The sequence below is a fragment of the Ovis aries genome, chromosome 11 (genome assembly GCF_016772045.2).
Source record: "Ovis aries strain OAR_USU_Benz2616 breed Rambouillet chromosome 11, ARS-UI_Ramb_v3.0, whole genome shotgun sequence".
Taxonomy (NCBI): Eukaryota; Metazoa; Chordata; class Mammalia; order Artiodactyla; family Bovidae; genus Ovis; species Ovis aries.
In genome coordinates, this window is record NC_056064.1 from 54,819,990 (window position 1) to 54,843,544 (window position 23,555).

At 44.6% G+C, this 23,555-nt stretch overlaps 1 protein-coding gene and 1 pseudogene across 3 annotated transcripts in view; both read left to right on the top strand.

Annotated features, from left to right (window-relative positions):
* Positions 1 to 23,555, top strand: part of RNF157 (ring finger protein 157) — an 80,236-nt gene that overhangs the window by 13,891 nt on the left and 42,790 nt on the right. For all 3 annotated transcript variants that reach the window (XM_027974114.2, XM_027974115.2, XM_027974116.3), the window contains exon 2: positions 7,006 to 7,124. In XM_027974114.2, coding sequence (XP_027829915.2) covers positions 7,006 to 7,124 — 119 coding nt within the window. The remainder of the gene's footprint in view (positions 1 to 7,005; positions 7,125 to 23,555) is intronic.
* Positions 113 to 2,760, top strand: LOC105606296 (ATP synthase subunit g, mitochondrial-like; annotated as a pseudogene).

Here is a 23,555-nt window from a genome sequence, read left to right on the forward strand (position 1 = left end):
GAGAAATTATGTTAGTGATGTTTCCTATTTGGAAAAAAAAAAAATTAAACCCTTATCTCACACAGTTCACAAGGACAAATTCCAGATGTAAAAACAATAAAATAAAAAAACCAGTCGGGGTGACGGGCTCTCCATCCTAGGACCATGGCCCAGTTTGTCCGTAACCTTGTGGAGAAGACCCCGGTGCTGGTCAACGCTGCTGTGACTTACTCGAAGCCTCGACTGGCCACGTTTTGGTACTATGCCAAGGTGGAGCTGGTTCCTCCAACCCCTGCTGAGATCCCTACAGCAATTCAGAGCTTGAAAAAAAATTATCAACAGTGCTAAAACCGGTAGCTTCAAACAGCTCACTGTTAAGGAAGGTCTGCTGAATGGTTTGGTGGCCACTGAGGTGTGAATGTGGTTTTATGTTGGCGAGATCATAGGCAAGCGTGGCATCATTGGCTATGATGTTTGAAGACCAATTTTTAACATGTGATTATATTTGCTTTATTATTCAAGTGTTCTTGGACCATGTGTGAGCAGACTGCTATTTGAATAAAATAAGACAATGTGTCAGAAAAAAGAAAAAAGAAAACCAGGCAAGCAACATAAACGAGAAAGAGTAGGGAGCGTTTATCAGGAGGGAAACAGTTAATTCAATCTAGGCAGTCAATGGGATTACAGTATAATGGTTAAGAGCACACACAGGCTCGGGAATAAAAATAGCTGGATTTGGGGCATGGCACTGCCTCTTCTTAACTGTGTGACCTTGGACAAAGTCCTTAACCTCTCTGGGCATTCAATTCCTCTTTGGTAAAATAAGAAAAAAAAAAGTTGACACCCACCTTATAGGGTTGTAAGGAATATGTAATATTTGTTACTATAGCACTGGTATATAGAGTAAGCCTTCAAAAAGAGTTTGTTTTTATATAGTCATTAAGAACAATGAGGTTGGGAATTCCCCGGTGGTTCAGTGGTTAGGCCCTGGCCTGGTCTGGGTTCAATCCCCTGGTCAAGGAACTAAGATTTTATAAGCTAATTGGAGTGGGCCAGGGGAAAAAACAATGAAGTCAATCCATAAGTTCATACATAAGTACACACCTGGAAAGATGCCAGTATTACATTAGAGAAAAAAAGCTACATGCAGATCAATATGAGTAATATTTTAAGTAGGTTAAAAAACAAAGCAAAAGCGAAAACTTGAATGTGCTTATATATGTATAGGAAAACCTAGAAGGCTGCAAACTGTTTTTTGTTGTTTGTTTAGGGGGAGAATCATTATCTTTTTTAAGTTAATTAATTTTGGTTTTGGCTGCTCTGGGTCTTCACTGCTGTGCACAAGCTTCCTCTCATCGCCGCCAGCAGGGGCTACTCTTCGTGAGGGTGCGCAGGCTTCTCACCGCAGTGGGTTGTTACCGAGCACCGGTTCTAGGCACATGGGCTCAGTACTTGCTACGAGGTGTGTGGAGTCTTCCCAGACCAGGGATTGAACCTGTGTCCCCTGCACGGGCAGGCAGATTCTTAACCACCGGACCGCCAGGGAAGTCCCCCCAAATTAAGAGTTTTTGTTTGTTAACATTTAGGGTATCCATTAAATACAGAGTTGAAGAAAATGAGAAGTGTCAACTGCCCTTTCTTGTGTGATGTAATAGTTCACAGTGGTTTGGTGGCAAATGTGAGAATATCTCATTAGGGCAGATGTAAATTCTGGAATCCACTGAGCAACATTTACTTTCATTATGATGTTAGGAATGTACCCCAGTAGTGTAGTTCATTGGGTAAACTAGTTAAGATTGTTAATTTCAAGATATTTCTTTTTCACATGGTGAGTAACAGATAGCTGTATTCTTCTTAGCGGATAGTTGAAAAAAGAATGTGACTAGCACCTGAAAATATTTTTATATTGATTACATGTTGAAGTAATATTTTAGATATATTGGGTTATTAGAATATCCAACATGGGGTTAAATAAAATATATTCAAATTAATTGTGATTATTTTTACTTAAAAAAATATGGCTCTTAGATAATTTAAAATTACATATGTGGCTTGCTTTTTTTTGGTCACGCCTCAAGACATGTGAGATCTTAGTTCCCTGACCAGAGATTGAACCCTTGACTCTACAGTGGAAGACCAGAGTCAACCACTGCACCTTCAGGGAAGCCCTGTCATGGTATATTATTACTGAACAGTGCTGATCTGGAAGAACAGTACTAGTATAATTTTCTTCCCTTGTAAGTAATTTTTTAAAATCTGGATGCCTTTTTTTTCCTCTAATATTAAAAAAAAAAATACTGAATTGTACTAGTACTGATCATTCTGGGCCATACCTTATGGGGTTTTCCCCCTTGATATTTTATTTTTATTGTGGTTAAAAATACATAACATTAAACTTAGCCACCTTAACCATTTTCAAGTGTTAACAGTTCATTAGTGTTAAGATCTCTAGAACTTTTTCTTCTTGGAAAACTGAAACTATACCCATTAATCACTGATTCCCCCCTTTCCCTCCCACACATACCTTATGTTTCAAATACAATTTAGGGGGTGAGTGATGAATTAGGAGTTTAGGATTAAAATGTCTACACTACTATATGTGAAATAGATGCCAACAAGGACGGACTGTATAGCACAAGCAGTTATACTCTATATACTCAGTATCTTGTAATAACTTGTAATGGAAAAGTATATCTATAACCGAATCACTTTGCTATACTCCTGAAACTAACACACCATTGTAAATCAACTATATTTCAATAAAAACTTTTCTTAAAAGTATATAATTTTTGTGTATAATGTGGCTTCTTTTTTCCAGTTCGACTGATATAATTGACAGATAACATTCTGTAAGTTTAAGGGGCACAACATGATAATTTGATCTAGATGTGTCTTGCAAAATGATTACCGCAAGATATGTCTTTTTAAAAATAAGGGTTAGATTTTTTAAAATTGAGTTTATTGCTGGCTGCACTGGTCTTCATTGCTTTGCGAGGGCTTTTCTCTAGTTGCAGCGAGCTGGGGCCACTCTCTGCGTTTCAGTGCACTGACTTCTCTTGCTGTGAAACACGGGCTCTGGGCTCTGGAGCTCAGCACTTGTGGCTCCTGGGCTTCGCTCTTCCTTGGCATATGTGGAATCTTCCCGAACCAGCGATCAAACCAACATCCTCTACATTAGCAGGTGGCTTCTTAACCCCTGGACCAGGGACGTCCCAAGATGTATCTTCTTAAAGCCTGCAAAGAATTCCAATTATGATTTGGTTAATAAATTATAGCCAACTATGGGACTTCCCTGGAGGTTCAGTGATTAGGATTCCATACTTTCTATGCAAGGACTGCAGGTTTGATCCCTGGTCAGGGAACTAAGATCCCACATGCTACATAGGTGGCCTACAAAGTAAAATAAAAACTCTAAATAAAAATTATAGCCAATTAATAATGAAAAACTTGCAGGTAATCTACTAGTCATGTGTGTTGTTTCCTTCCCGCAAATAGGCAAAGAAATGTTCCAGTGTAGTTCTTTTTTCCGTACCATTTCTGATCTTAGTGCACAGTTCTCACTAAGAAGCAGAAATGTGCACAAACTGTCCACCAGGCACTGTTTTTCAGGGACTGTTGGTGTGTTTGGTGTTCCCATCTGTTGATGTGGCCACACCGTCTAGGTCACTGCGCCCTGATCCCCATCTCTGGGCAGCCTCGGCAAACAGAACGTTTTTCTTTTATCTGATGAGGCATTTAAGTGTGTCAGGGAGATCAGTGTGGCGTTGACACTTCTCTCAAAATGAAAAAAAATCCTCCTTTTCACCTGTGGATTATTGACCTTACTTTTAGGTCTTTGTATATGTGTGCTCTTGATTTTTAATGCCATCAAGGCTGTATTTCCCTGGCACTCCAGTGGTTAAGACTCAGTTTCCAATGCAGAGGATGTGGGTTTCATCCCTGGTTGGGGAACTAAGATCCCACATGCTGTGCAGTGCAGCCAAAAAAAATTTTTTTTCTTTTAAATAGTCATAAAATAAAATAGAGACTTCCCTGGTGGTCCAGTGGCTAAGACAGCAAGCTTCTATTCCAGGGGGCCCAAGTATGATCCCTGATCAGGAAACTAGATCCCATATTCAGCAACTAAGAGTTCACATGCCTCAACCAAGACCTGTGCAGCTGAATAGACTTATTTAAAAATAAAAAGTTAAAAGTTAAAAAAAATAAAATGCCAGACAAGGCTACAGTTAGCACTACACGCTGCTTTCTGGGTAATTTCATTTATTATCATGGCTGTCCCCAAAAGGGCATTTCCAGTAGAACCCTGCCATCTTTAATGCTTTAACCCCGAAGGCTTTAACCCTGAAGCCATTAGTGCTCTTCTCTTGCTAGAATCAATCACTACCATGTGTAAGCTGATTATCCGTTGATTTCATTGTCCTCACATCCCTCACCTGATGGCTCCCAGGTCCTGGAAACTCAGCGTGTCCCAGATTGAACTCAGCCTGTACCACTCCAGACACCGAACCTGCTTCTCCCCATTCTTTATTCATGATCTGGGCAAGCCACCCATTAATGTAAACATCTTTCCTAATTTCACCTAATGTATAGTAAATGTATAATGTCTAATGTGTAGAAAATGTATTTTCCTAATGTTTGACAGTAAATGACAAATTCTTTGAGATGGGTGCTTCTGTTTGTGACAGCTAGGCACCTCCTTCTCTATAAATTATGCACGTGGAAAATAGGGCTAGTAAGTGCTAGACATAAATAATTTATAACTAAGCTCCTAAATGATGAATTGTGCTGTGTATCACTGCGGATGGCTGCCCCTGTGTGTTTTCATGTTGATGGGTAACTTTCAAGGGTTCCTCCTTGATTGCTTTGGTTTCAGCTGCTTTTACCCTCAAACAAGGGGCTTTCCAGGTGGCTCAGTGGTAAAAGAATCGGCCTGCTAATGCAGAAGATGCAGGTTCAATCCCTGGGTCAGAAAGATTCCCTGGAGAAGGAAATAGCAACCCACTCCAGTATTCTTGCCTGAAAAATCCAATGGACAGAGGAGCCTGGCAGGCTACGGTCCCTGGGGTCCCAAAGAGTCAGACGGAATTAAAATAATAACAACGACTCTCAAATAATGCTTTCCTGCTTGCTGGTTAATTAAAGAATTGCCTCACTTTGTGGCAAGGGATTTTATCCATGTTGTTTTGTTTAATGTGTTTCTAGACCAAAGCAACTCCATGTGTAGAAAATCCAAAAAAAAAAAGAATATTTGATTCCGTTTTCCTGTTAGAACTTTCTTCTCTGCCTTTGTTGCTGCGGCTTCTTCACAGGCTGAAAGTGCTGAATCTCATTTTTTAGAGTTTTCTGTAAACCTAAAAAATTGAAACATTTATCCTAGCCATATAACACATAAGGAAGACTTTTTGCTGATTCGTAAGTTCTTTGTATTAATCCAAGAACTGGGGTATATGAGAGCACTGATGGAATATGATATGGCCGAGTCACTCACTTTTGAACAGTTTACGTTTATGGGAGAATTAGATTATAGAAATGTGAGCTAAGAAGCATTGGGGTTTGTTGTTGTTACTGTTTGGGTTTTTTTTGGCATATAGTTGATTTACAATGTGTTAATTTCTGCTGTACAGCTAAATGATTCTGTTTGTATATATACATTCTCTTTTATACTCTTTTCCATTGTGGTTTATCACAGAATATTGATACACAGTTCGCTGTGCTATGCGGTAGGACCTGTTGTTGATCCAGTCTGTGAGAAGCATGCGTTTAATCAGATTTGGAAAGTGTTCCCAGATGGAATGGGCAGTGTTACCTAAGCCTCCCGTGGTTACTTAGTGCCATCGTGTCCTGGCTCGCTTCCTCCATCTGTCTCCATAAGGCAGTTGGAGATCCTGACCCTGCCTGCAGATTGCCTCTAGTTGGTGTAGGGTTGAAAATATTCCTGCCTCCTGGCTGATCAAGGTGGGACCTGACTGATGTCCCTGTAACTTTGGCCATGAAGACTGCTAATGAATTTGGGACTAGGGTGTATATGCGTGTCTGTGTCTTTCAAAATCATTAAACTTGTCCAGTTAAGCAATATAATCTGTGTGGTATGTGAGTGCCCAGTCGCTTAGTTGTGTCTGACTCTTTGAGACCCAGTGGACTCCAGCCCGCCAGGCTCCTCTGTCCATGGAATTTTCCAGGCAAGAGTCTGTGTGGTAGTTGATTGGTAAAGCCTGGGGCAGTATTACTTAATTTGTATTTTCCTATTAAACCGTCATTTTGAAGCAAATATGGAACACAAGGACCCTTCATTGTGGAGGGTGATGGAGGTATACACAGAATTGGCAGGGAAATGCTGAGACGACTGTGTTTGGGTATGAGCCGGTGTATGGAAAGTCTGGGCAGAGGAACGTATGTGCGTGCGTGCATGCTGATACCCGCAGTTAAGATTCATGAGTACATGCAGAATAAGGAATAACCATTTCAAGTGTAAGGGAAAAAATTCAGGAACAAATATATATATATATATATATATATATATATATATATATATATATATATACACACACGTTAATGTGCATTATGGGGCCTTCTGGTCTTTTGCAAGAATGTCAAAAGGGACTTCCCCGGTGATCCGGTGGTTAAGAATCTGACTGCCAATGCGGAGGATGGGGGGATTAAGGGGGGATTCGATCCCTAGTCTGGGAAGATCCCACATGCCACAGGGCAGCTAAGCCCTGAGACCACTGAGCCAGCAGGCCGCCACAAGAGAGGCCCTCAGTCACTGTAACTAGAGAAACACCACGTGAAGTACAGCCAAAAAAAAAAAAGAATGTCAAAAGGAAAACAGTGATCTGTTTTATATTTGATATCTCACTGCTAGGATTTTGCATATTTTGTGCCATTATCCCCAATCAAGAGAAGAAAATTTTCCTAGGGTTAGAAATGGCTCTTAATTGTTTGTTGAAGGGTTAACCTTTTTCTTTCCCCCTGAATCGGCTTGTTCACTTGGCTTAGTTTGACTGGTTTCTGTCTCTCGCCCTCTAGGAAGCTATTTTGCCAGCCACTTCATTATGGGAGGAGAGAAGTTTGATTCAACTCACCCCGAAGGCTACTTGTTTGGAGAAAACAGCGATCTGAACTTTCTGGGGAACAGACCCGTGGCGGTATGATTATCATCCGTTTACTTCCACTCGGGGCTAAGTGGCTGAGTCAAATGGTCTTGTCAAAATAAGTTTGTAATTGCTGGTTCAGCAGCGTCTGCGGCTTGGTCTGAGTTGAGAGGAGCCAGACGGCAGCCTCTTTGGTGGAGCAGGGTCTCCTGGCACCAGAGGCTGCCCTGGAAAAGTACCCGGTCTGCCTGAGAGTGAGGACGGCTCACAAAACCCAGCTCTCCTAGGATCTGCCGCTCTGAAGCTCTGCCTCAACACCGCTTCTGCAGACTTCCCTTACCCAGTCCCTAGCCTGTCCTCACCTTGCTTTTCATTCCTCTTCAGTTGGAGCAGGAAATGGCAACCCACTCCAGTTTTCTTGCCTGGAGAATCCCAGGGATGGGGGAGCCTGTTGGGCTGTCGTCTGTGGGGTTGCACAGAGTCAGACACGACTGAAGCGACTTAGCAGTAGCAGTAGCAGCATAGCAACGAATACCACATTGTTGTTTTTCGGTCGATAAATCATGTCTAACTCTTTGCAACCCCATGGACTGCAGCATGCTAGGCTTCCCTGTCTTTTACTATCTTCCAGAGTTTGCTCAGATTCATGTCTGTTGAGTCAGTGATGCTATCTAACCATCTCATCCTCTGCCACCCCCTTCTCCTCCTGCCTTCAATCTTTCCCAGCATCAGGGTCTTTTCCAATGAGTCAGCTCTGTGTATCAGGTGGCCAAAGTAATGGAGCTTCAGCATCAGTCCTTCCAATGAATATTCAGGGTTGAATTCCTTTGGGATTGACTGGTTTGATCTCCTTGCAGTCCGAGGGACTCTCAAGAGTCTTCTCCAGCACCACAGTTTGAAAGCATCAGTTCTTCCTAACACCACATAAGCTTCCGTTGCCTTGTCCCCTCTATTATCTGCCTTTTGCATCAGAATGTCCATTTCTCAGGGCAAGGGGGCTGTGCCACTGTCGAAACCCAGCACCCAGAACAAAGCCTGGGACATTGTGATAAGCCTTTCATAAAGATCTGTTGAATGAATGACTGACAAGTTTCCCCTCGATATCTGAGTTGATATCAGACTGTCTCTCTCTCCATTCATTCAACTCATTCCATAAATGTTTATGGGGCATTTTCTCTGCACCCAGCATGAAGCTTTGCAAAAATAGCTGCCATGTGGCTACTGATTGGCCACTTTGTGCTAGGGAAGGCCCTAGAGACTTTTCAGACATTATTTCTAATCTTCATAAAGACCCACTTTAGGACTTCCCTGGTGATCCAGTGGTTAAGACTCCGCACTTCCAGTGCAGGGGCCAGAGTTCAGTCCCTAATCTGGGTACTAAGATCCCACATGACACGTGGCAAGGCCAATAAATAAATAAATAAAAACTATATATATATAAAAAAACGCTACCTGTCAGAGAATTTATTATCAGTATTATTTTGTAAGTGAGAGAACTGAGGTTCCGAGCTTTTGTTGTTGTTGTTCTTTAGTTGCTAAGTCGTGTCCAGCTCTTTTGTGACCCCATGGACTATAGCCCGCCGGGCTCCTCCGTCCATGGGGTTTTCCAGGCCGGAATACCAGAGTGGGTTTCTATTTCCTTGTCCAGAGGATCTTCCCAACCCAGGGGCTGAACCCACATCTCCTGCAATGCAGGCGAATTCTTTACCGCTGAGCCACCAGGGAAGCCCAGTAGCCTTTATGAAGTGCACACTATGTTCCGGACCCTGTTCAAAATGCTCTAAGAAAATTTTTCCCAAAGCCACATAACTAGATCTGCCTAGCTGCAGATCAATAACCTTTCCACTGCTTCTCTTTGCTTCACAATATCCTGCTGTTCTCCAGAAACTCCTATTTTAGTGGGGCAGGCCAAACACAGGAACAAGAGATAGTTCAATAGCAGTCAAGGTCTGAAAGGGCTGCGATTCTGTAGGTATAGAGAGTGGTGGAGGGGAATCGTAAGGGCTGGTGCTTTGGTTCTGGTTTTGAGGAGGAGGCCTTGGAGGATGGCTGAGTCTTCAAGAGGCGGGTAGGCAAGGGGCTTCCGGGGAGGGAGGCACAGGGCACAGGCGTGAACGCATTCACATTTCTGTCAAATCAGTAACCATTTACTGAGAAACTGCTGTGTGCCAGGCACTGTGGGAGGTGCTGGGGACACAAAGCTGAAATGAGCATGGTTTGTTCCTCGCCTGGAACAAATAAGGAAGCCAGTCTGGCAGGAGTGGCCCTTTTCCTGGTGGAGAAGCAAGGTTGGAAAGGTAGGTGGGGGCTCCGTTCCCTCAAGATGTGCTCCACCCTCTCCCACAGGCTTGGGAAATACTGAAGTGTGTTAGGCAGATGAGAGCCCCAGAGAAATCATTCGCTTTTTGGTCTTTAGGAAGGTTAATCTGATGACGATTTTCCATCTGGAGCTTTCATTAAAAAGCATTTTGGTTGTTGTTGATGGTTTTTATTGTTTTCTTCCTTTCCATCCGGGCTTCGCTGATGGCTCAGAAGGTAAAGAATCTGCGATACAGAAGACCCGAGTTCAATCTCCTGGAGACGGGAATGGCAACCCAGTCCAGTAATCTTGCCTGGGAAATTCCATGGACAGAAAAGCTTAGGGGGGCTGTAGTACATGGGGTCGCAAAGAGTCAGAAACAACTGAGCGACTAACAACACCTTTCTGTCTGGAGTGACAACCCCCCCACCACAGCCCGGTGCTGTGTGCTCAGTCATGCCCAACTCTTTGTGATCCCATGAACTATAGCCTGCCGCACCCCGCCCCGCCCCGCCCAGGTTCCTCTGTCCGTGGAATTTTCCAGGCAAGAATACTGGAGTGGGAAGCCATTTCCTTCTCCAGGGGATGTTCCCCACTCAGGGATCAAACTTGCATCTCCTGCATTGGTAGATGGATTTTTCACTGTGCCACCTCGGAAACCAATTCTTAGTTGAACAGTACTTTCAAAATACCAAGTACTTTCTGCTTCACAGTCTATTATGACAACTCATACTTATCAAATGTCTATTGTCTGATTTTTCTGCTGTTACCTTAGCCTTTAGAGTGGAATGATCTTTTTTTCTGCTTGAGCCAGAGAAGAACTCCCACACTTCCTGGAAGTGGGCTCATGCTTGAAAAATACTCTTTCTTCTCACAGGAACTTGGCCATTTGCATCCATTTCTTCCTCCCTTTTTCCTTTCCTCTGGTGTCAGAATAGTTTATATACTTTTTTAAAGTGTAGGTTTTTTAAAAAAAACTTTTTCAGGCCATAAAGGTGATTTTAAAACAAGGGAACACTTCTTTAGGCACATTTTGAGGTTTATGTTGGCCGACAAACCTCCCCAAAGGGTAACCGTCTTGTTTACACTTCTGTGAGCCCATGAATGACCGAGCTCTTCCAGGAGCCCCCGACAGCAGCCTTGACCTTCACTTGCAGGCTTTCTCCTAAAGAAGCATCAACATTGGCCTTTTTGTTGTTTTTGTGGACTAATCGTTAAACATGCTTCATATTGCACAGAGCAAATGTTTTCAAAGGACATCATCCTTTACGTTAAGAAAGCAAACCAGAGTCACTTCAGAAAGGGAGGTGGAAGTAGAGAATGCAACATGTTTCTCTTTGCTTTTTCCCTTTCTTAGTTAATAATAGCTAACATTGAGTGAACGCTTACCATTTGCCAGGCCCAGTTGTTCCAAGTTCTCTGTATGTGTTGACTCTTTGTGTCCTTGTTGATGCAAGTTCAAGGGCGATGCGCAGTGAGGCCGAACTGAAACGTCAGAGTTTGGAGCAGAGAAAGGTTTATTGCAGGACCATGGAAGGAGATGGCTGGCTCATGTTGTAAAAAGCCTCAACTCTCCAAAGCGTTTCCGCACAGCACTTTGAAATGGCAGGCGAGGCAGGGGTGGGCGGTGTTGCGAGGTATGTGATCGCCTTGTGCACGGTTCTCTGGCTGATAAGGAGGGAGCAGGGGCTGCCACAGGGGTTCACTTTATCAGTCCTCAGGCCCCAGGAGGTCTGGGGCTCTGTGCTCCTGGTCATCAAGTCGCTCTTCCATTTGGTGGGAGTTTTTTTCAGATCTGCAAAACAACTCAGGACATTTGCATCAAATACTATTATCTAGGTGCTTCCGAGATGAGCTGAAGCAGAGGATATGGGGGAAGGCCTGTCCAGGGAAGGCCCCATAGGGTCCTGCTCGGTTACATCCTCACACCCTAACAAGGAAGGTCCTGATTTGATGGATGAAAACAAGAGACACAAGGAATTGAAGCAAAGATTGCAAAGCCTAGAAGTGACTGACTCAGGACTTGAACCCAGCAGTCCAATTCCAGAGCCTGGGGTCCCCTGCCCTTTCCTGATGGTCAGGTTAGGGGTACTCAGGACCCCTGCCCACATCTTGTATGTGAGTCTGAGTAGATCCTCGAGGGCAGTTTGTGAAATGTGGAGAGAGTAGCCAGCATGCCTGTGACACGTTCTCACGAGTGTCTCTTGAGAGAGTTTGTATTTGGTGTGTAATTCCACCAGCTGACCTGACCTTGGCCGCCTGCTGTTACCACACGTCAGCTTGTTTAGGGGAAGGCCCAGCGACTGAAGGCTGGCTGGTCACTTGAGTTCTCCAGAGCTGACCTCTACTCTCTGCTAACATATCTCAGTGTCGGTAGACAGGCGTTGGGTTGCAGAGGAAAGAGAACAGCAGCCTTATAAAGCCATCCAGCAGCCCTGGGCAGGAACGGCTCCTCTTTCCAAAGAGATGGGGACACAATATGTTGAAATACATGGTTAGATTAAGTTATAAAGGCCGTAGACTTCCTGGCTTCTGGGACTTGTCGTATTTCCTGTCATCTTCTGAATGATCAGACTCAGATGAGTACCATTCAGCTATGGCTCGGCCTGTAGTTTTTACAGAAGCTCATCTCCCACTTAGGATAATCCATCCGTCAAAGTCAGATGTATTATCAAGTCTTCAGGTCAGATTTAAAGAACCAGAGTGTGGGTGTATAGGGAAGGATGGTTGAAGAGAGGTCGGAATCAAGATTGCAAATTTTACATACCTATTGCAACCCTGGCAGTGAAGATTGCAACCCAAACTCTTTGCAGCCCTGGCAAGGGTCCATCACCCAGGCTCTCAAATTACCCACTTGTAACGGGGAGGCTGTTCTGACTTTGTAGGAATGTCATGCTTGAAAAATGCGTTGGAATTGCTGGAGAAAGAGAAGTGTGCAATAATGTTAGCTGCACTCGCTAGCCTTTCAGGTTGGTTATTTCTGCAATTACAGTTCTGGGTGGAGCACATACTCACTTTTTTTTTTTTTTTAAGTTAATTGTGAGTTTTTTATTATTTTATTTCATCTTTAAATTTTCTTGGCCAAGCCACGTGGCAGGGGGGATCATAGTTCCCTGACTAGGGTTCAAACTCATGCCCCTTGCATTGGAAGCGCAGAGTCTTAACCTCTGGACCACCAGACAGATCCCCTCACTGGTTGTTAAGGAACTATCTTAAGTAGTGAGCAGGGCTCCTACAGGTCCTCCTGCTCTGGCGTCTGTATTGAGGAGATGAGATGGTGGTGTTTGTACATCACAGTTGAGGCCTCCCTCCCCTTCCCTAGGGGGCGGAAGAACTGATGGTGGTTTTTTGGTCCTTTATTGCATTAGATCCTTTTTTTTCTTTAAGAGCTTTTTTCTTTTCTCTTTTTATGCCTGCACTGGGCCTTCGTTTGCTTTGCTTGCGCTTTCTCTAATTGCGGCGAGCAGGGGGCTGCTCTTCCTTGTGGTGCGTGGGTTTCTCATTGTGGAGGCCTCTCGTAAGGTGGAGATCTAAGCACACAAGGTCTGTAACTGTGGCTCCCAGGCTGTAGAGCTCGGGCTTCCATAGTTGCGGCACACAGGCTTAGTATGCTGCGTGGCATGTGGAGTCCTTCCTGACCAGGGATTGAACCCATGTCCCCTGCATTGGCCGGCGGATTCCTATCCGCTGCAGCACCAGGGAAGTCCTAGATCTCATTTTATTGAGGTAAATTACTGCTAAAACTGTAAATCATTTGGAGGTTTAGTGACCTTAGGATTGTCAGTTATCGAGAGAGATCTTGACTCCAGAGGCATTTAAAAAAATATCCATCCTGCTGGAATATTTTAAGAATTCGAACAGTGACAACTATAGTGCTTTGATTTCCATTTTAGAAAGTTAATTCTTTAACTCAACTCAGAGTGTTGAGTGAATCAGAAAGAGAAGAAGAGACCAGTTAGGAAGTCGTAGTTTACCTTACTTTTCAGATAAAAAGTGCGTTTATCTAGAGAGAAACACACTCCATAGATAAGAGTGTGGGCCATCTCAGAAGGCGAAAATGGCCCAGAAGTCATAGTTCATGTTAGTTAAGAATGAAAAGTGCCTGAACTAGGATATTGACGTTAAAAAAAAAAAAAAAAGATCCAAGAGTTCTGGGCAGTTAGAGTTGAGGAAAGGGGAGAAGGCAAGGCAGGGGACACGGAGGAGCAGAGCCCCCGGGGGCAGCTGCCGCTTAAACAGGGCGCCCTGCAGGTGTTTTGTCTGAAGGCTGGTTTGTGCCCGGGCCCCAGTGTAACCAGGCAGGTTGGTCACAGGTACAGTGATATCTACAGCCTTAGAGCCTCTATTTATCTGCACAGGCTGCTATAACAAAATACCATAGGCTGGGTGGCTTAAACAACAGATACTCATTTTTCATGGTTCTGGAGGCTGAGAAGTCCAGGATGAAGGTGCCAGCAGACCAGGCTGCCGGTGAAGGCCCTCTTCCTTACTTGCCATGACTGCCTTCTACTGGGTCTTCACACGGCAGAAAGAGCCTGGGAGTTCCCTAGTGGTTAGGATTCTGGGCTTTCACTGGCACGGGTTGGGTTTCAGTCCCTGGTTGGGGAATTGAGATTCTGCAAGCCTCTCAGTACAGCCAAAAAGGAAAAAGAGAATGATATAGCTCTGTTTCTCTTCCCATCTTGAAGGGCCCACCCTTATGACTTTATCTAACCGTATGTTGTTGTTTAGTCACTAAGTTGCGTCCAACTCTTTGCGACCCTATGGACTGTAGCCCTCCCAGGCTCCTCTGCCCATGGGATTTCCCCGGCTAGAATACTGCAGTGGGACTGTAGACCCCCAGGCTCTTCTGTCCATGGGATTTCCCAGGCAAGAATACTGGAGTGGGTTGCCATTTCCTTCTCCAATGCATGAAAGTGAAAAGTGAAAGGGAAGTCGCTCAGTCGAGTCTGACTCTTAGCAACCCCATGGACTACAGCCCACCAGGCTCCTCCACCCGGGGGATTTTCCAGGCATGAGTACTGGAGTGGGTTGCCATCACCTTCTCTGAAGGAAACCCTATCTAACCTAATTACCTTTCGAAAGCCCCATCTCCAAATATAGTCACTTTGGAAGCTGGGCTTCAGTGTATGAATGGGGGAGGGGGCATAATTGAGTCCATTGTTGTTGTTGTTCAGTTGATAAGTCCTGTCTGACTGTTTGCGACCCCATGAATTGAGCATGTCAAGCCTGCCTGTTCGTCACCTATCTCCTGGAGTTTGCTCAAACTCATGTCCACTGAGTCAGTGATGCCATGAGTTCATGACAGAATGTAAAAGTCCATGGAAGGAGTGTGTGGGTGTGTGTTTGTATTAAATTGGATTTTTTGCCTTTTGTCCATCTTCTTTCCCTCTTCCTTCCTTTGTAATGGTACTACAGCTGTTTTTCATTTTTTTGGACATTCAGTTTGCAGTACGTATTTAATTTCCATCTATGGCTCAGCGATTTGTCGTTTCCAAATGTCCATGTAGAGGAAGAACATACTTCTGTGTGTCTCCTCTGCGCTCACCATTCTCCTGCAGCCCTGATTCACTTTGACACCAGATACGTGTGAGTTTTCCGCACATTAGGCAGGAATCATCAGATAAATTGTAGCGTGTCTATACTATGAACTAGCACTCAGCCAAAAATAAGGTAGAGCTGTATTTACTGAGATGAAAATATATCCATGACCACATCATTTACCAAGAAAAGCAAGTTGCTATATATAATATAGAGTCTGGTTTCACTTCTGATAAAAGTATTAGTAACAGTGTGTAAAATATTTGTGCATACATTTATGTTGATATTTACAGGTGCATAAAAATACATGAGCACACAGCATTTGAACCTGTGACAGGGGTAACTCTTGGGGCTACATCAGTGACAGGAGGCCCTTTCTTCATATCCTTCTGTGTTGTTTGAATTTTCCCCAGTGGATATGTTTTTATTTTTTAATTGAAAGCATTCACATTTTCTCTAAAACTAGAAAAAGGATTACCATTGAGCATAGGAAGGAAATAGGCCTAGGAGAATATATAAAAGTAGGAAAATGAAGGCCATTCATAGAATAATAGATTTTTTTAGTGAACTGCAGGAAGTGGTCTGCTGAGTGGGGTTGCATGCTCAGTCAGTCAGTCGTGTCTGACTTTTTGTGACCCCACGGACTGTAGCCCGCCAGGCTTCTCTGTCTATGGGATTTCTCAGGCAAGAATACTGGAGTGAGTTGCCATTTTCTCCTCCAGGGGATCTTCCTGACCCAGGGCTTGAACCTGCATCTCCCAGATCTCCTGCTCGGCAGGTCCATTCTTTACCACCGAGCACCAGGTTAGGATGTACTGAGAAGTGGTTGCGGGCTTGTAGAAAAAGACAAAGACATCAGAATCAGCATGGGGAGGAGTAGAGCTGGGGAGCTTCAGCCTCTGGGTTGTCAAGGTGCAATGATTCACCTTTAGAAAGGTCAGATTCAGTGTGACTGGGTCCTGTTTTTAACAACCTGAGAGTCCAAGAAAATCCAGACTATAAAAAAGCTAAACTATGAATATTTATACTTTTAAAATGCGAATAGGGCTTTACAGACCTTTATGTAAAAGGGTTTTTTAAAAACAGCACTCTTATAATACCTGTCTCCCTACTCCTGGACTCTCCCTGGAGGTGACTACCCTGCTCAGTTCAGTATGTTATCTTCTCAATCTTACTTTCATGTTTTAAAACTGTGACAAAATATGCATAACATAGAAGGTATCATCTTAGCAATTTTAAGTATACCAATGTCAGTATATTCACACCGTTTTACACCCAAGCTCCAGAACTCTTTTCATCTTGCAAAACTAAAGCTCTGTCCCCATTAAATACGAACTCGCCCTTTTCCTCTCCTTTCAGCCCCTGGCAACCGTTCTAAGAATTTGACTTCTAGAGAAGTCTGTATCATGGAGTCTTACAGTATTTGGCTTTTTGTGACCTGTTTATTTCATTGAGCATAATGTTTTCAAGGTTCATCCATGTTGTAGCCTATATCAGAATTTCGTTCTTTTTTTAAAAAAAAGAAAAGTATTCAGTGGCTGTATCAGGTGTTAGTTGTGGCATTAAGGAAATTTTAGTTGAGGCACGTGGGAGTCTTGTCTTGCAAGCTCTTAGTTGCAGCATGTGAGATCTAGTTCCCTGACTAGGGATCGAACCCAGGCTCCATTTTTTGGGAGCTTGGAGTCTTAGCCACCAGGCTACCAGAATTCTGGCAGTCCCAGACTCTCCTTCCTTTTTAAGGCTAAGCAATATTCCAGGATATAGATAGGCCACATTTTGTTTATCCTTTCATCTGTCAGTAGACACTTGGGTTGCTTCCTCCTCTTGGCTGTTGTGAATAATACTGCTAAGAACATGAGTGTTACATTCCATTTTTAAGGCACCCATGCCAGTATTGGCCTAGGGAAGAGGACCATTCACTTTTAGAAATTATGTAAATAAAATTATTGTATGTCTTCAGTTTTGCAATGTAACTTGTTTTTCGTCGTTACCCCTTGGCTTTGGGTTAAGATGTGTGCTAGTCGCTCGGTCATGTTGGACTCTTTGCAATGCCATGGACTGTATAGCCTGCCAGTCTCTGTCCACAGGATTTCCCAGGCAAGAATACTGGAGTGGGTAGCCTTTCCTTTCTCCGGGGGATTTTCCCAACCTAGGGATTGAACCCAGGTCTCCTGCATTGCAGGCAGATTCTTTACCATCTGAGTGATCTATTCTATTTATGTTACTTTGTAATTCTTAATAAAGATGAAGGAATCATTTCAAATGCATTCTTTTAGGCAAAGTTGCTTCCTACCACTTCAGTTCAGTTCAGTTCAGTTCAGTTCAGTTCAGTTCAGTTCGGTTCAGTCACTCAGTCGTGTCCGACTCTTTACGACCCCATGAATTGCAGCACGCCAGGCCTCCCTGTCCATCACCAACTCCAGGAGTCCACCCAAACTCATGTGCATCGAGTTGGTGATGCCATCCAGCCATCTCTTCCTCTGTCATCCCCTTTCCTCCTGCCCCTAATCCCTCCCAGAATCAGGGTCTTTTCCAATGAATCAACTCTTCGCACGAGGTGGCCAAAGTACTGGAGTTTCAGCTCTAGCATCATTCCTTCCAAAGAACACCCAGGGCTGATCTCCTTTAGAATGGACTGGTTGGATCTCCTTGCAGTCCAAGGGACTCTCAAGAGTCTTCTCCAACACTACAGTTCAAAAGCATCAATTCTTCGGCGCTCAGCTTTCTTCACAGTCCAACTCTCACATCCATACATGACTACTGGAAAAACCATAACCTTGATTAGACGGACCTTTGTTGGCAAAATAATATCTCCACTTTTTAATATGCTGTCTAAGTTGGTCATAACTTTCCTTCCAAGGAGTAAGCGTCTTTTAATTTCAAGGCTGTAATCCTACCACTTAGTGAATAAATATTGAATATGTAAACAAAGACTCTTTTGCCGTGTGCAGATACCATCCCATCGTAGTTCCAAATACTGAGGGACTATAACCAAATTGTAGGTTTTAGTCAAGAGTTAGCTTCAACTGTCTCTTGATTCCAGAGATAACATCAAAAAACTGGTACTTTTATTTTAACATGTATTTATTTATTTGATGGTATTGGGTCTTAGTTGAGACACGTAGGATCTTCATTACATCATACAGGATCTTGCATTGCTGGGCACAAACTCTCTAGTTGTGGCCCTCAGGCTCAGTAGCTGTGGCCTGTGGGCCTAGTTGCTCCACGGCATGTGGGGTTTTAGCTCCCTACTCAGGGATCAAACCTGTGCCCCCTGCTTTGAAAGGTGAATTCTTAACCACTGGACCCCTAGGGAAGTCCCATGCTGGTTACTTTTACATGCAGTGTAGGACAGGTTATGTTTTAGGTAAATAAAAGCATAAAAAATAAGAGTATGTGTAATGTTAGCTCCACCGTTGGAAAATAAATTATAACATAAAAAAGACAGCTTTGAAAGCTAGTTGGTTGAGTCCAAGCGTTTGCTATAGTACTTGGCACTAAGAAGGGATTTTTAATGTGACTTCTGTCCTGGTTTTCCACCCTGAGATCTCTGTTTTATGGAGATGAGTTTCTGTAGGTGATGGATCGTGGGATGGAAAAGGGTTCCACTGGTGTGACGGGGTAGGGGAGTGGCGGGGGGCCCTGAGCCACACCATCGGGTTCACTGTGAGGTCCCAGTGATGAGGAGGGGTGTCCCAAAGATGTCAGGTCAGCTGATAATGACTGTTCCTGGCACCTGCTCTTTTTTTTTTTTTTAACTTTCTTTTCTGGAAACAAAAACCATCTGCTTTTAATTTACTTTCTGTTTTTTTTCTTTTAACTTTTGTATTGGGAGTTGTGAAATATTTATATGGAAGTATATAAACCATATCTACTGTTAAAGAAACTATAAACAAACACCCTTGGACTCACCACCCAGATCAAGAAATGAAGCATTCCCAGCACCTTAGCAGTCCGCCCTGTGCCGGACCCTGGTCACAGCTTTATCGAGATACAATTCACCATGGATTTCTCCACAGAAGCATTACCATCTTTCCCATGGTAGTTAATAAGTATCTTGGGGAAGTTAGTTGGAAACTACTGCCTAGATGTCTTCTTTTTTTAATGCAAAACCACTCACTAAGTTTACTCCTTTCTTCACATAAAGGTGCTGCACTGGCTGAGATTAGTGAAATAGGACATTGCATATATTAGATCTAGGGCATTGCTGAAAGATTCAAGACAGAGACTGTGATTCTATCTGTCTGGTATGTCGGGTTCAATGTATAGTCTTATGGAATTAAAGGTGTAGAAAGGAGTGGCAAGGTAACCTGAAATTATGAGAAAAAGGAAAAAAGAAAATTCCCTAGAGAAGAAACGTTGCTGGAGATGAACAAGGAACAGGAACAGGGTTTAGGAACTTCCCTGGTGGGCCAGTGGCTAAGACTCTGCACTCCCAGTGCAGAGGGGCCTGAGTTGGATCCCTGATCAGGGAACTAGATCCCACAGGCCACAACTAAGAATCTGCACGCTGCAACTGAGACCTGGTGCAGCCAAATAAATAAATACGTAAATATTAAAAAAAAAAGAAGAAGAAGAAGGGGCTTCCCTGGTGGCTCAGAATAATGAATCTGCCTGCCAATGCGGGAGACAGGGATTTGATCCCTGGTCTGGGAAGATCCCACATGCCGTGCAGCAGGTCAGCCCCTGTGCCCCTACTGAGCTTGTGCCCTGGAGCTGGAGAGCCACGACTACTGAGCCCTCGTGTAGCAGTCACTAAAGCCCTTGCACCCTAGAGCCCGCGCTCCGCTACAAGAGAAGCTACCGCAATGAGAAGCCCGTGTACCGCAATTAGAGAAAAAGCCCAAGCAGCAGTGAAGGCCCAGCCCGGCCAAAACTAAAATAAATCTAAAGAAGAAGAAGAGGGCCTGATCTGTGAGGCACAGTCAGTGTAGTGTCTAGGCTTTGGTGCTCAGACTGTGTGTCCCCGGCCCTCTCAAAGGACACAGCCAGCTCATGGCTTTTCCTGCTGTATGTGGCAGACCCTTTCTAGTATGCCAGCTCCTCTAGGTCCCATGCTGGTTACTTTTACATGCAGTATAGGATAGATTATGTTTTAGGTAAATAAAAGCCTAAAATAAAGAGACTTAACAGTATGTGTAATGTTAGCTCCACCTTTGGAAAATAGATTATAACATAAAAAAGACAGCTTTGAAAGTTAGTCGGTTGAGTCCAAGTGTTTGCTATAGTACTTGGCACTAAGAAGGGATTTTTAATGTGACTTCTGTGCTTGCTTTCCACCCTGGGACCTCTGTTTTATGGAGATGGGTTTCTGTAGGGGACGGATGGTGGGGTGGGAAAGGGTTCCACTGGTGTGACGGGGCAGGAGAGTGGCTGGGGGCCCTGAGCCACATCGTCAGGTTCACTCTGAGGTCCCAGTGACCTCAAGGCCTGTTTTTCCAAAGACTGCTGTGCCAGTTTTGGAATCATTTAGTGTGGTCCATTGCTCTTCCAGGCTTCCCTGGTGGCTCAGAGGGAAAAGAATCTGCCTGCAATGCAGGAGACCTGGGTTCAATCCCTGGGTTGGGAAGATCCCCTGGAGAAGGGAACGGCTACCCATGCCAGTATTTTGGCCTGAAGGATTCCATGGACAGAGGAGCCTGCTGGGCTGTAGTCCATGGGGTCGCAAAGAGTCAGACATGACTGAGTGACCTTCACTTTCACTTCACTATTGCTCTTCCAGGCTCCTAAGAGGCCCCCCCCGCCCTGACCAGCACATGAGACCCTGACGTTTGCCAGGGTGTTTATGGGAGGATGTCCTCAGCGGCTCTTTCCCATCCTGCTTTATGTTCTGCACCCCTGACTGATACCCCCAGGACCCACGCATCCTTTCAGTTCCTGCCTGTGTGCGCGTTAGCCCGGTCCCCTGGGGTGTTTGGGATGATGAGCCCAGCAACCCCATTGGGTGATGCTGAAATTTCACCCTCATTATGGTCTAATGGCCAGGAGGGAAGTGGGGGCAGTCCTGAGTAGGGCAGGCACTGTCTCGTAAGAGGCTTGTCTTGTTTGAGACTGCCGCTGTAGTCTTCAAGCAAGGGGGATTCCTATTTTCCAAGGAGAGGGAGTCAGCCACTTTGTGGGCCCAGGTAATCTGGGGTTTGAGGTTCTCAAGTAAATAGACACAGACACCCCCATCCTGAGGTTTCCAGGTGGTAAAAGAACCTGCCTGCCAATGCAGGGGATGCAAGGAGAAGGAAATGGTAACCCACCCCAGTGCACTTGCCTGGAAAATTCCATGGATAGAAGAGCCTGGTGGGCTACAGTCCATGGGGTTGCAAAGAGTCAGAAACGACTGAGTGACCAAGCAGGACACACAGCCCCATCTCAAGCCTTAGAGTTCATGCCTTTCCATGAGGGCCTTGACTTTGATGTAACAGACTTGCCTGGACTGAGTTCACCCTTCTTAGTTTTTTTTCGTGGCTGTGCTGGGTCTACATTGCTGTGTAGGCTTTCTCTCATTGCAGGGAGCGGGGGCTACTCTCTAGCTGCAGTGCTTGGCCTTCTCATTGCAGTGGCTTCTCTTGTGGAGCTTAGGCTCTAGGGTGCGCAGGCCCAGTAGTTGTGGAGCTTAGTGCTCCAGGGCAACTTCCTGGACCATGGATCGAACCCGTGTCCCCTGCATTGGCAGGCAGACTCTTAATCACTGGACCACCAGGGAAGTCCTTCTTCTTGGTTCTGCCACTCCTTAATATCAAGTGCTGTGCCTGCAGGGGGGCGGGGGGTGAGTGCTTTTAGGCCGATTGTCATACTTGGCTTCACATCGTCATATCTGAGATTGTCTTTTTCTGTTTTCATTGGATGGACGATTTTTAATAACAGCCGCCCAGTCCCACGGTCCTTCTTGTGGCTGTTTCTTCGGCACCTCCTGTACCAGAGACGTGAAACTGGTCAGTGTGCGCCGCCCCCCCCCGACCCCTGCCACAGGTCATAGCATCCCAGGGACCTTCACCCCACTGATGGGTTCATGTTGCCATCTGGCAGGTGAACGACCCACCACCCCCAGAATTCCACCTGCCGAGTCTACTTCCGTAGGTAACCTCTGATGCCACCTGTTCTAAGGCAGACTCTCTGGAAGCAAACCTGCATTGGAGATCTTTATGAAAACTGTTTATTGAAGGAATGCTCTTTGGAGAAAAGGTAAAACGGAAGCCAGATGGTGCAGGGGAGCAAAATTAGCAACAGTGTGGTCTTGGCAGAGACTTGCTCCAGCCTGGTCCCTTGGGAAAACTCTGGAGTGCAGCTTGCACCACAGAATCCCCCCATCTCGAGGACAAGGGGCTGGCCTTTTGTACCCCCTGCCCTGCTGCTGTGAACCTTCTACTGTATGAATTTTGTTCAGCATGAAAGTGAAAGTGTTAGTTGCTCAGTCATGTCGACTCTTTTGCTACCCCATGGACTGTAGCCTGCCAGGCTCCTCTGTCCCTGGGATTCTCCAGGCAAGAATACTGGAGTAGGTGGCCATTCCTTTCTCCAGGCAATCTGCCCGACACAGGGATTGAACTCAGGTCTCCAGCATTGCAGGCAGATTCTTTACCACCTGAGCCACCAGGGAAGCCTTTGTTCAGCATACGCATGAATATTTGTTAGGTGTATGCTCATGGTTGGCCTTGCTGGGGCACCCAGCATGCTGTAGAAGACTCTGCCAGACAGTTTTCCAAAGCAACTTTGCCAATTTTACTCCTACCAGGAGTGTTTGGGGTCCCTGGCACCTAGTTATTTTCCGTCTTTTTCATCTTGGCTATTCTGGTGGGAAAGCACAATTAATTTCCATTTTCTGGATGACACAAGAGGTTGAGTACATTTTTTTCCCCCCTTTTTTTTTTTTGAAGTGAACCATTTTATAGTCTTTTCTTAAATTTGTTACAATATTGCTTCTGCTTTATTTTTGTTTTTGGCCATGAAGCATGTGGGACCTTAGTTCCCTGACCAGGGATCCAGCCCATAGTCCCATCATTGGGAGACGAAGTCTTAACCCCTGAACCTTAACTTCCCTCACTGGGAAGTCCCAGTGAGGCTGAGCACCTTTACATATGTTTAGTGGCCATTTGGATCCATCCTTGGAAGAGTGTCAGTTCAAACCTTTTCTCTTAGCTCAGCTGCTTTTTCTTCCTTAGTAAGGAAATAACAGGTCAGCATGAGTCTTTGCTCAGATAAATACATTGCAGATATCTTCTCCTAGTCTCTGCTTGCTTTTCACTCTCTCTTTTGAAAAATTATTTATGAGAGTTTCCTGGTAGCCTGGTGGTTAGGATTCGGTGCTTTCACTGCTGTGGCCCAGATTCAATCCCTGGTCAGGGAACTGAGATCCCACAAGCCATGCAGCCAAAAATAAAATAAACAAATACACTTTATTGAGACATAATTGACAGGTAACTATTGTGTTAGTGTGAGGTGTACAACCTATTGACTTGACACATTTGTATATTGCAGTATGATTACCACCAAACGTGGTTGCTAATACCCACCTCAGGGCATGCCGTTTTTCTTTTCTGTGGTGAGAAAACGTTTCAGACCTCGTCTCTTAGCAGCTTTGAAGTTCAATGCCTTTTTCATTCTTTTCATGGTATCTTTAGTTGAACAGAAGTTCTAAATGTTAATATAGTCCA